This window comes from Zootoca vivipara, chromosome 1 (assembly GCF_965207765.1).
Source record: "Zootoca vivipara chromosome 1, rZooViv2.hap1.1, whole genome shotgun sequence".
In the NCBI taxonomy this organism is placed as follows: Eukaryota; Metazoa; Chordata; class Lepidosauria; order Squamata; family Lacertidae; genus Zootoca; species Zootoca vivipara.
The window spans coordinates 89,530,161-89,542,868 of record NC_142582.1 but is presented as its reverse complement, the minus strand read 5'-3'; the positions used below and the strand labels follow the sequence as shown (position 1 = coordinate 89,542,868).

Genomic DNA, 12,708 nt, shown 5'->3' with positions numbered 1-12,708 from the left:
AAAGGCAAGTTACGAGGCCATAGTGTCTCTTAAACATTACATTTCTTACTGACTTTATATGTATTTAAACTATATCCTTTTTATACTATTTTGCAAAATAATTGAGATGGTGTGTGCTAGGCTTTTTGTACCTACAACCCCCCCCCCCCCGGCAAAAAAGCAGCATGTTTTATTTTCAGACTCTATTTGCATTTGAGGCAGGGTAAATCATGCATTAGTGGTTAGAGGGCACTTCAGAACACAAAAACAGCAATGTTACATTAGAATGTTAAGAATAATGGCTGCCGTGTTAACAACCATTTGTATCATTAAAGGAGCTGTCCCTTCAGCACTGTTTGGTTTAGATCCTCAGTTTCCCTCTAAGAATGCTCAAGAGATGTTTAGTGTGCATCTTACAGCAAACATTCCACTCCCAGGGCCCAAATTATGGAGGCCCACCAATCCCAAAATAGGGGTACAGGGGGAGAGCCAATAAGAAAGTTGAGGTGGAGATTGTTAGCCGATCATGTCAATCACTGATACCATTTTCTGTTAATGCCTCATTTCTCTTTCGAAATTGCTAAATTCTTTACTACAGCAGTTTCCTTGCCATAGGGAGTTCCATAGTTCAGCTTTCCTCAAGCTAAGCACAGGCTTTGGCTCTAGAGGTCTCATGACTAATTCTTCCCCTTTTAGCCAGAAGTTGCTGATCGGAAGTTTCAAGGAGTGAATTATTCATATATCCCCCCCCCCTCTGTATATCTCTAAAAACATTTTATTTCTTCCATATTTTCCCTTCAAACTTGTATCCTGTGCCCACTCCCGAATTGCCAATTTCTTTCATCCTTCCTCCTCTTTTCAATACTTTCTCCTATGACATCTTTCCTCTCATTCCCTTCCTCTCTGTTTTCCAGATTACTACACTACTTACACTATTATAGCTGATGCTGCTAGCATCTGCACAGCCCAATGGCTCAAAATCCCAAGACAGTAGAAAAGGCTACTGCATGATGGGGGTAGGTTGCACTGCTGAGGGCCAGTAGTGGTCCTTGGTCTGCAGTTTGAGAAATGCTCCCATGGTATTACTCAATGTAATAGAGCTTCTCACTGCTCTTGAAATAGCTCATCAAATGACTTAATGTAATTTCAAGCACTTTTAAGTAGGGAATTCAGAACTGTATTTCCTGCTGTCTGTCAGGCATTATGACACGCTTCGACTTCCTTTTCCCTAAATGAAGAAAGTATGTGAGTTGGCAAGAATGCTTCCTGGTACTGGCATGCAGATTTCCTGTTTTTCTCTCAACAGAAACTTTCTGAGTGGCTTTGTATTTTAAGTTTCAGAACTCTTTTAGTGAGTCTTCAGTAGTGATGGCTCCTAGTCAGATGGGCTACAATGGGTTTCGTGTAATTGACCAACCATCAAAAGAGATGCGTACTAGTCATGTGTAGTCAGGGTGCTATGGCCTTAAGGCCTGTGTTCTGTCCTCCACATCTCACAGGGTGGAGGTAGATGTAGACTTCAGCATGTGGATAGATTCATGCAAGGGGAGTTGATCCTTCAAGCATAAAGGCCCCAAATTATTAAAACATTAGAGGTAGTCTGAATTGTGGCCAGAAACAAATTGGGAATTAATGCAGTTGATACAACACTGGTGTAATAGGACCAGGCTCCAAGGGCAGCACTGCATAAAATTCATTGCAGTAGTCTAACCTGAAAATAACCAGCCTTGAACCTCAGGTGGGAGGTGAGTTAAAATATAAACAAATTGTTCATAATACTGCTGCCTTTTCTGGGCAGTTCCTTACCATACTGGTCATAGTTTTATTGCAGTATATGTGCTGTATCATGTTGCAACCTTAAAGTGCCATTAAATATGAGTACTGATTCCAATAGGTTATGTGTGGCACTTGCCCAGTTAACGAAAATGTAAAATGTTCTGTCTATTTGGCACACTTGAATTAGGTTGCTGGCAGATGTACATTTTTATAGCCGATGCTTTTTATATGAAAAGAGTAGTACAGGGTAAACCATAGTAGTAAAGAATAGTAAAGCGAAATGTCTGCCTTTACAAAAAAAAAACTTCATTGCAATAACAATTGTTTATACTGATGGAAATAACCACATGTTAAGCACAAGCAAAGTTGAAATACATTTTGTTTCATTTGTAAGCTACCTGTGAAACATGTTGTGTGTATCTTTTTAGCAATGAAACATTGCATTTTTGCTGAATATTTCCAACTTTATAATTCAAGCCACCAATAAAACTTTATTATAAAATGACCTAAAATAGGTATATAGAATTGTTGCTTACAACAAAATTGCGTAGGGCATTTTAATGATACTACCTTGGTACAATTTTTCCAGACAAGTTCTGATAGGAATAAGAGCTTAAGAATTTGTTGACACAAGCCTAAACTGTTAAATTTAAATGGCACAATAATGTTATTTAAGGCAAGGAATAATGCTGAAGCGATCTACTGACAATATTTAATCTTGAAAAATAACTTATGTTTCTCCATTTATAGTACGGGAGATTGACTTCTCTGAACTGGTTCTGGAGGAAATCATTGGAATTGGAGGCTTTGGGAAGGTCTATCGTGCAATTTGGCTTGGAGAAGAAGTTGCCGTCAAGGCAGCTCGGTATGATCCAGATGAAGACATCAGTGAGGCTATTGAAGATGTCCATCAAGAAGCCAAGCTCTTTGCCATGCTAAAACACCCCAACATAATTGCACTTAAAGGCGTATGTCTAAAGGAACCCAACCTTTGCTTAATCATGGAATTTGCCCGTGGAGGGTCACTGAATAGGGTGCTGTCTGGTAAAAGAATCCCACCAGACATACTGGTGAATTGGGCTGTCCAGATTGCTGGAGGAATGAACTATCTGCATGATGAAGCAATTGTTCCTATTATACACCGGGATCTGAAGTCCAGCAACAGTAAGTGGGGAGTATAGCGGGTGTGACTTACAGAGAAGTGGACAGCATAGATAAAATGTTAGCAACTTGAAATATATTCCAGCCACATATGCTTGAGGACAAAATTGATGAGTAGGGTAGAAGGAAAGGCAGGGGCATGAAAGTTTTCCATGATACCTACTCTTAAGAGAGCCAGTGGTGTAGCGGCTAGACAGATGGATTGGGGAGGTCCAGATTCAAATCCCCATTCAGCCATTAATCCTACTGTATGGCATTGGACCTCACAGAGGAGTTACAATTAAAACACAGAGAACTATGTATGTCAAACACTGTGAGCTAATTGGAGAAATGGTGGAATATAATAAACAAATAAGGAACTGCTAATGAATACAAACAGAATGGCAAGAAAACAGTCTCTTTAGAGGAAGGGTGGGGAACCTTTCTGATTATGAGGGTTGTCTCCCCTGAGGACAACTCTTGGGAGTTATAATGGATGGGGTTGGAGTCAGCAATTGGCGAGGCCATAGATAAAGTGCATTTGGCCAGAACTGGTGATGAGCCGCCCATTTTCTGTCTTTCTCTTCCTCCCTTTCTCCTCTTACCTACCAGCTGAAAATCCTCATTCACTGTGGTTAGGCTTAGATAAAATATTTTTCCACTCATGTGAAGGTTAACTTAAGCCTAACTGCTGATGGGGCTGGGGAAGGGAGCTGAGATGGGGAGGCTATAGGATAATTCCTAAGGTATTTCATGACACAGTTGGTTAGAGCATGCTGCTGATAATACCAAGGTTGCAGGTTCGATTCCCATATGGGACAGCTGCATATTTCACCATTGCAGGGTCTAGATGTTCTGCAGGGTCCTGTCCAACTCTACAGTTCTATGATTCTATGACTCTTCTGGCCTAATGGTTCCTTACCCCTGGTTTAGAGAACAGCCTTCTCCTAGAAGTTTATTTTTTGTATTGAAGATTTTACCAACAGAATTGTGAATTCCTTTCTCGCTCTTTCTTTTAAGGCACTGTTGCCAGTTGTCATCTCTGGTATGTTAAGGGAAACTTGTGACACTTAGAACAGAGTTGTGAAGGTGATGGAAAGTTAATTGCCCTTGCTTGTTTGGATGTGAAAAGTGGTAGTGGCAAGAACATTGTGATGTTCTTTTCTCCTTCTGCCCCGTTTTTATGAGCATGAAGCATATCAGCAGTCTATGAGTCCAGACTTCAGGACTTCTATTACCTATGAAGTCTTTGAACCTTGAATTTATCACTTTTCTCATCACTTGGATCAAGAAAGAATGACTTCCATTACTTTGGCAACACAGTCATATGTGCAGCCTCCTATAACACTGGGCTGCTATATGAAAGCTGCAAGTACTGGTCTATTCCTGCTGCCAGTCTAGCCCCTAAGGTGGTGTGAGACTGGCAACAGTAGAATGGTTGGGTAGCAACTCTGGGTGGTTACTTAAGCTTTTCTCTCATATCTGAATAAATTTGATTTGTAAAAAGTACCTTAGCAAATTACTCTTGAAATAAATGATGTAAAAAGGAGATTAATGTTATCTATATTATGGACCTGAATTATGTATAGACTAAAAGTATAACATTTGAAGCAGTTCCACGTGTTTTGTTAGGAACAGTTTCACAGGAGAGTTATTCTGATTAAATTCTCCATCTTAGAACTTCATGCATACTCTATCTGGATACTTTTCAGTATGGTTCAGTATAGCAGCAACTAACTGTTCCTCCCACATTAGAAAGATGGAATCAAGCGTGTGGATGAGAGGGAATGTGTAAGAGTATGACACAAATTTGGATAGCCTTGTGAGACTCTTGGTGAGCCAGTATCCTAGATGTGGAGGAGAAAGGAAACAAACTTAATTTTGATTCATTTTTCCTCCTCTCTGGTATGGTATATCTAGGATGATAAAGTGGATTTTGTTAGAACCCTCCTGTCATTTGTGTGTGCAATACCAGCTTCTCACTTAAATTTGTGAGGAGTTCTATTCAACTGGCTAGAAGTGAAGTTTGTTAACTGTGAAGAAAATAGACACTGTTGGCAGGCAATGTGGAACTAATTAAAAATAAACCTCTTAGCAAAGCTGCTCTCTGTCAGTTTTCAATACAATTAGCAGGATGCTAGCTGTCAATGTGTGTTAAATCTCTTTGACCTTGGAAATAATTTTGTCTTAGAACCATTTAGGTATTCGTTGTTCCTTGTAAGGAGATATCTACATGAAGTAGTTAGTTCAGCGCTCAGATAAGTGCTTCATAAGATGTGTTCACATTTTCACAACTTTGGACAAGAGATGTGACTAAATAACCTTTTTTCGTAAAACTAGTTAGTTAAATATCTGTGAAATTCAATATCAAACTACAAAACATGACGAAATAGGTTTTCTAGCAAAGTATAGTAGGACTACAACAGTTGTGCTCAGTAGCATTATTTCTGCCATATTACATGAAGTGAATGTGACAAATTCCGCTACAAGCAAGAAGCTGTGACATGTCCTTATCCATGGTGTGTAACAAGGTGGCCACATTTTTTTGTTTAAATCCAGTTTTTGTCCCTCATAGTTGGAGAGCAGACATGATACATTTTTTCCAAAGTTCTCTGTCTTCGTTTTATTTTCCCCCAATACATGAATCTGGATAGTAAAAGTATCTTGAGGGCAACACTTTAGGAACAAAATATCATTTCTGGCAGCTAATGTGAATCTTGGAGTACCAGGTAGTCTGGTTGGGAAGAAGTGTACAAGAAAAAGTTTAGGCACTTGATTGCTACTTCTCCTATGATGATATTTTCTAACTGGCTCTGCTAGTTTTTCTAATAGCTTCATACCATTTTTAAAGGAGTAAATATGCTTCATTGAAACTGCATTGAACTTGCTACTACTCAGTATCCTCTGTCTGTCTGACTGCTTGCATTCTGCTGACATCACTGAATGCAATTTACTATCTATTACAATTCATTTTGGTGTCGTGTTTCAGCAATAGGAGAGGCAGATGAAAAATGGATAACTATCAAGCAGCACAGGCAGCTAAAGTGCAGTGAAATGCAAGTTGCCAAAGGCGTTCTTTTGCAGGATCACTGTGATCCCTCTTGGGTAAGATGCCTTTTAGATAGGAAGTTTGTAGATGGAACTTTGGCTTTGAATCTGCTTTTGTTTAAATGCATCTATCAAAAATATCTGCAGTTACATATCTGTCTCACCATGCAGTTACATTGGCATTTTGTTGGTGTAAATGGAAGCATTGCAGGTTAAAGAGAACAGAATATCGCTTTATCTCAGCTTTTCACTAAAGTTAATTTTGAACAGGATCTTACAGAAAGGACTTTCATTAATGGGTATTCATTATTCCACAAGGTCCCATCATGTCCTCATTCCTCAATTTAAGAAGGTTATGACAAGCTGGAACGTGTGCAGAAGGTAACCAAGATGATAAGGGTGTGGAAACCAAGCCTTATGAGGAATGGTTGAGGGGATTGGGTATGTTTAGCCTCATAAAGAGGAGATTGAGAGGAGATACAATTTTTTTGATTCTATGTGTGGTCCTAGTGGCCTAGATCAGTTGCCTTCAACCATTTTAGATTCTAAACCAAGGGTAACCAATCGAGTGCCTGTGGGCACCATGGTGCCTGTGAAGGCTTCTATTGGCACTCTGGGCAGGTGTTCCAGTCTCTCAGCTTTTCTTTTGCTTTTTAAAAGGGTATCCTTAGCACTCTTAGAAAGAAGGTATGTGGCGAAATGGGCAGTTACCTTCTAAGTGATTTCTGTGAAATGGGATCGGTGTTTGCTACCTTGTTTATTTTTCCTGGTACTGAGGAATACTCTCTGTTATTAGACAACAATTGCGTGGTGTGTGTGTGTTTGTGTATGTATGCATATGAAAGTGAGAGAGAGCCATAATCAGGACTAGCAGCGCTAAGCTTATGCTTACTATGGGAAGTCAACTACTGTATTGGGGTTGTTGTCTCTCTAATTCATGTTATGTCATGCTTCCATGGGAGCCATTTTGTGCATGGCATCACCAGCATTCTCTATTCAAGTGCAGTACTTTAACCAAAATAATGCCCAGGGGCCAGAAACTGAAAGCACCCAAAGTCGCCATAATTGTACTCTGGATTGTACACCATTTACTGGCTTCAACTGGTACATAAAATGAATGAATGAATAAATAAATATTTGTACCCTACCCATCTGGCTGGGTTTCCCCAGCCACTCTGGGTGGCTCCCAACAGAACAATAAAAACACGATAAAACATCAAACGTTAAAAACTTCCCTAAACAGGGTTGCCTTCAGATGCCTTCTAAAAGTCAGATAGTTATTTATTTCCTTGACATCTGACGGGAGGGCATTCCACAAGGCGGGTGCCACTACCGAGAAGGCATGGTTCCCTGTAACCTCACTTCTCGCAGTTTCAAAACCCTAAAATGTATTTTATATAATTGACTTTTTATTTTTATTCTTTGTATATTGTATTGTTGTTTTAATTGCTATGGCCGATGGCTGACGCAAATAAAGATTCATTCATTCACTCACTCCTCGCGGTGAGGGAACCACCAGAAGGCCCTCGGAACTGGATCTGAGTGTCCGGGCTGAATGATGGGGGTGGAGACGCAGATTACACCACTCTTCAAATCTACGCAGCTCTAAATGACTTGGGTCTTGTATACCCAAAGAGCTTATTTTCCCTCAAGTCCTGCTGCAGTTACTAAGACTGACAGCCTGAGAATGTCTCCTTGAGTTGGTGGATGAGATTTGTAGAAAAAGCAAATCGATTTAGGGCTCTCTCAATCTCAGGCTATGTATCTTAAAAGCAAAGCATAATGTTTTCAATCCCGCCCCCCAATTTAAATCAGTTTTCATTTTATTTTTAAAATTAACTATTTTAAAGGAAAACTTTGTTTCTATCCCGTCCATCTTACCTCTATAGAAAGGTATTTAAAAAGTGCACTTAACAGATGACTGTTTGACAAATCTAATTAAAAACATGTATGAAAATTTTCAGACTTTATAAATAAGATATCAAATGATTTGCAGGAGCTACCACAAAAATGTTTCTTTTCAATCAGACCTTTGACTGATTAACATTCTATGGCATTTTAAATGTGTTTGGGGCTGTTTTTGTTTTATTGTGTATTTTGTATTCTTATTTTGTATATGTTGTGAACCACCCTGTGATCTTTGGATGAATGGTGATTTAATAATAATAATAATAATAATAATAATAATAATAATAATAATCTTCAAAGTTATTAAAAATTCCCAGTAAGTTTGCAGTATTCAAATGTTTTACCATACAGTGCCTTGATGTTGGGTATTTGATCTTATAGTGGGAAGTTCATAGGAATACAGCCTGCTGCTTTGCTGATGTCTTAGTTCTCAGCCTGGCTTTTTGCTTGCCAGGAATGACACTTTCTACCCACTTTGTCTGTGTTCCAAAGAGCCTCTTTAGTAGAGATGGATATCTCATAGCTATCTCATAGAATCATAGAGTTGTAATATCAGTGCATTTCTTGTCTATTACATTCCCATTAGGGGAGATGTGAATTAGGTTGATTTGCTTAAGAATGGTATTGATTACGTTTTAATGATGGTACAGATAATAACATATTTATCAGTAGCTTGTATTGATTGTTTTATGGTATATTTTTGTAATATTTGTGTTCATAATTTGATGTACACTACTTAGAGATTTTATATATCAAGCAATTTAAAAATAACCTTAAATAAAAATGCTAAGCAAATTAAATTCTCCCCTGCCCTTACACTTTAGACACATTCAATGTGACATTGCAGTAGCAGAGGTTCTGTCACTTCTTCACCCCACCCCAACACTGCACCTATGGACAAGATCTAAAAAAAATTTTCTAAAGAGGAAGCATTACCGTGTTTCCCCTTTTTTAAGACACCGTCTTATAACTTTTTTTCCTCAAAAAAACACAGGGCGGCTTATTTTTGGTGGGATGTCTTATTTTTTTATTATGGTTTTTATTACCTTACGGTCTCCTTGGCCGGGCCAGGCCGCTGGCTCAGGGCGCTGCACACAGCGCTGCTGGGCTCTGTCCTACCTGACAAGGCTGTTGTATGTATTAGAACAATACAATGTATGCAAAAATGTAGTTTGTTAAGGGTTGGCTGGGAACTGTAAATTTATGAGGAGTAAACTACTGTATAATGCCCAGAATTCTTTGAGGGAAAGCAAGTTCTTTAAATGTGCATGAGATCTGAGTTAATGCTGCAGTCTACTTTTGCAGTGGGAAGACTTTCCTAGGAAATAAAGATCAGACAGAAATCTGTCTATTTTCTGCTGATGTAGCTTTTCTCTCATTTATTTCTATCACCTACCGGTAAAGCAGAGGATATGCTGTTGACAGGATGGGCGTATGGGGAAAAAAAGAGAGTGAAGAAGAAGAAGAAGAAAGGGGCAAGGGTGCTCCGAGCTGCTGAGCACTCGGTGCGCTCCAGCAGCTGGTTCAGGGTGGTGGGCCGCTCCGCCTGGCGCTTCGCCTGGCGCTGCTGCGCGCTCGGCGATGCCGCACGCTCGGCGATGCCGCACGCTCGGCGATGCAGCAGCGGCGGTTCTGGGCAGCAGGGAGGAAGGCTCCTCGGCCGGGCTCGGCAGAGGCCCGGCCGCTGGTTCTAGGGCTCCGCTTGGCGCTGCCGCGCGCTCTGAGTACTCAGCGCTGCCGCAGCCGCCGGTTCCGGGCGGTGGGGTGGAAGGCTCCTCGGGGCTCAGGGGCTCCGCTCGGCGCTGCCGCGCGCTCGGCACTGCAGCAGCCGCCAGTTCTGGGCGGCGGGGTGGAAGGCTCCTCGGCCAGGCTCAGCAGAGGCCTGGCCACAGGCTCAGGGGCTCCGCTCGGCGCTGCCGCGCGCTCTGAGTGCTCGGCGCTGCCGCGCGCTCGGCTCTGCAGCAGCCGCCAGTTCCGGGCGGCGGGGTGGAAGGTTCCTCGGCCAGGCTCGGCAGAGGCCTGGCCACAGGCTCAGGGGCTCCGCTCGGCGATGCCGCGCGCTCTGAGTGCTCGGCGATGCCGCGCGCTCGGCACTGCAGCAGCCGCCGGTTGCAGGCGGCGGGGTGGAAGGCTCCTCGGCCGGGCTCAGCAGATGCCCGGCCGCTGTTTCAGGGGCTCTGCTCGGCACTGCCGCGCACTCCAAGTGCTCGCCGATGTCGCGTGCTCGGCGCTGCAGCAGCAGCCGGTTCCAGGCGGCGGGGTGTAAGGCTCCTCGGACAGGCTCGGCAGTGGACCAGCCGCTGGCTTGGGTGCTCCGCACGCTTGCTGCTGCAGCAGCCACCAGTTCCAGGCCCTGAGCTGGCAGGCACGGAGGTATGTCTTATTTTCGGGGTATGTCTTACATTTTACAAATGTTTAAAATTGCTGCCCTGGCTTACTTTATGACTACGTCTTAAAAAAGGGGAAACACGGTAAGTATAAATTGTATGTTCACTAAACATTAACCTTTTTCCTCCCTGTGTGCCAGTATTGATACTTGAGAAAGTGGAAAATGGAGACCTAAACAACAAGAACTTGAAGATCACAGATTTTGGCTTAGCCAGAGAATGGCATAAGACGACTAAAATGAGTGCTGCTGGGACATATGCTTGGATGGCTCCTGAGGTCATCCGTTCCTCCATGTTTTCTAAAGGCAGTGATGTGTGGAGGTAAGTTTATTGGCACTAAACACATTGGAATATTTAACTTGTAGCTCCTGGATACCTAATTTAACTTTCTGTGCTTGAAATTATGTTTACTTGTTGAACAGAATTCCCAAACAGTTGATTTACCAAAGCATCGCTCTCCCCACATCTTGTTTTGATAGTGTATATTTTTCCTGTGCTTCTGGTTGCTTTGTTCTAAATTCTTACACTTTTATTTAGATGTACCTTGGCTTATTTAGATGTACCTTGGCTTACATTAGTTTTCTGTATTAAGAATAGACAAACTACCAACAGGCACAGGTTCAAGTCAGTTACTTAAAATAGATACCCTTCTTTCCAGCATGAAACTTCCTGACTCATACATTTTTTGTCAAGGATGACAAAACTTGGAATCACCAAATCAGTAAAATGCCAAAATGCCCTTTTAAAAAAACCTGATGTTCCAGTTTTGTTCCAAGTATTGTGTTTATATTTATAGTGTAATTATTATATTTATAGTCTTAACCTTTTGTCCATTATCTTGGCCCTCATTGCTGGGCAAAGAACTAAAAAGCCTAGTTCTGTTTCTGCCAAAGGCTTCAGTGCATAAATAGGATTGGTACATGGTCGTGGCACAGGTTATAAGGTGAAGCAGATACATATGAGGTGTAGACACAAGGCTAATAGCAAACTAGGATGTTGATCCAGCAGTGGCATGCCCCTAGCATCTTCCTTTTGAATATTGTGGCAGGCACAGTAGCCATACTCTGGACACTGGGCAAGTAAACAGATTTGGTCTCTGAGGTGTCTCTTTGTCAATGAAGATGGTGTTGGTGCCAGCTCAGCATTACTCTCAGTTGCCTCCCTAGAAGGAGGGGAGGCTCCTCCCTCCCTAGACAGAAAGAGGCAGAGGTATTAGGGCAGGGATGTTTGATGTCACAGGGGTGGAACATTCCTTCACCAACCTGCTTGGATGTAGCCGTCTATCTTCCAGAATACCTCTACCTAGGTTCAGACACTTCCTGGAGACCCGGTTTCTCCTCCCCCATTCCCCTAGAACCCTTACCAGTTCATCCAGCTCCCCACACCCCTCAGGATCTGACCATCCCCTCTGTGACATCTCCACACAACTCATTCATTACACCCATGTGTACTTAATTGCTGCTGTCACTTCTAGGAGAATTGGTTGGTTTTAATGGAGAATTACATTATTAAACCTTTCTTTTCATAGCTATGGTGTGTTGCTTTGGGAACTACTAACTGGGGAAGTACCATTTCGAGGAATTGATGGCCTAGCAGTAGCATATGGTGTTGCCATGAATAAGCTTGCCCTTCCTATCCCTTCAACCTGCCCGGAACCTTTTGCCAGACTGATGGAAGGTAAGTGTTGACTGCATTGGACCTGACAGATACATACTACTATTGGGGCACAGTTCAGTACTGATTTTATGAAGATGCAAAACAATTTGGCTTCTGTAGTTTTTCAACCAAGTAGGTAATACAGTATGTTGTTTACTTTGTCTACTAAAATACCGGTTTCCAGAAATGACAGGTGGGCAGAATGCTGTTGTACTCTTGTCTGCAGGCTTCCCACAGGCCTTTGGTTGGCCACTGTGAGAATAGGGTGCTGGAAAAGTAGGCCATTGGCCTGATCCAGGAGTCTGTTATGTTCTTAAGAAAGCTGTTCTTCTACTGTATGTATTCTGCTGCAATAGCAGATTGTTATATGGATGAAGCTTTTGCACATGAGAGGGTAGCACCTAGTAAAGATTGTGCCAGGGTTTGAGTTGCACTTGATGTAATCCATTATTGACTCCAAAAGGCTGCATATATAAACCTACAATTCTCAATTGGCAAGTTACACTGGGACGCAGGTGGCGCTGTGCGTTAAACCACAGAGCCTAGGGCTTGCTGATCAGAAGGTCAGCGGTTCGAATTCCTACGATGGGGTGAGCTCCCGTTGCTCGGTCCCAGCTCCTGCCAACCTAGCAGTTCGAAAGCACGTCAAAGTGCAAGTAGATAAATAGGGACCGCTACAGTGGGAAGGTAAACGGCGTTTCCGTGTGCTTCTCTGGTTCGCCAGAAGCAGCTTTGTCATGCTGGCCACATGACCTGGAAGCTGTACGCCAGCTCCCTTGGCCAATAATGCGAGATGAGCGCGCAACCCCAGAGT

General features: G+C 42.3%; 1 protein-coding gene across 11 annotated transcripts in view; it reads left to right on the top strand.

The window, feature by feature from the left end:
• MAP3K9 (mitogen-activated protein kinase kinase kinase 9) overlaps nt 1-12,708 on the top strand; it is a 67,729-nt gene that overhangs the window by 3,947 nt on the left and 51,074 nt on the right. For 10 of the 11 annotated variants that reach the window (XR_015950125.1, XR_015950123.1, XR_015950122.1 and 7 more), the window contains exons 2-4: nt 2,506-2,919; nt 10,379-10,559; nt 11,767-11,915. Coding sequence is in view for 2 of the 11 variants with exons in the window: in XM_088670051.1 (XP_088526177.1) it covers nt 2,506-2,919; nt 10,379-10,559; nt 11,767-11,915 (744 nt within the window). In the remaining 9 variants the exon portion in view is untranslated. Of the gene's footprint in view, nt 1-734; nt 1,725-2,505; nt 2,920-10,378; nt 10,560-11,766; nt 11,916-12,708 lie in introns of those variants that run through there. The other variant, XR_015950126.1, reaches the window with a different exon arrangement.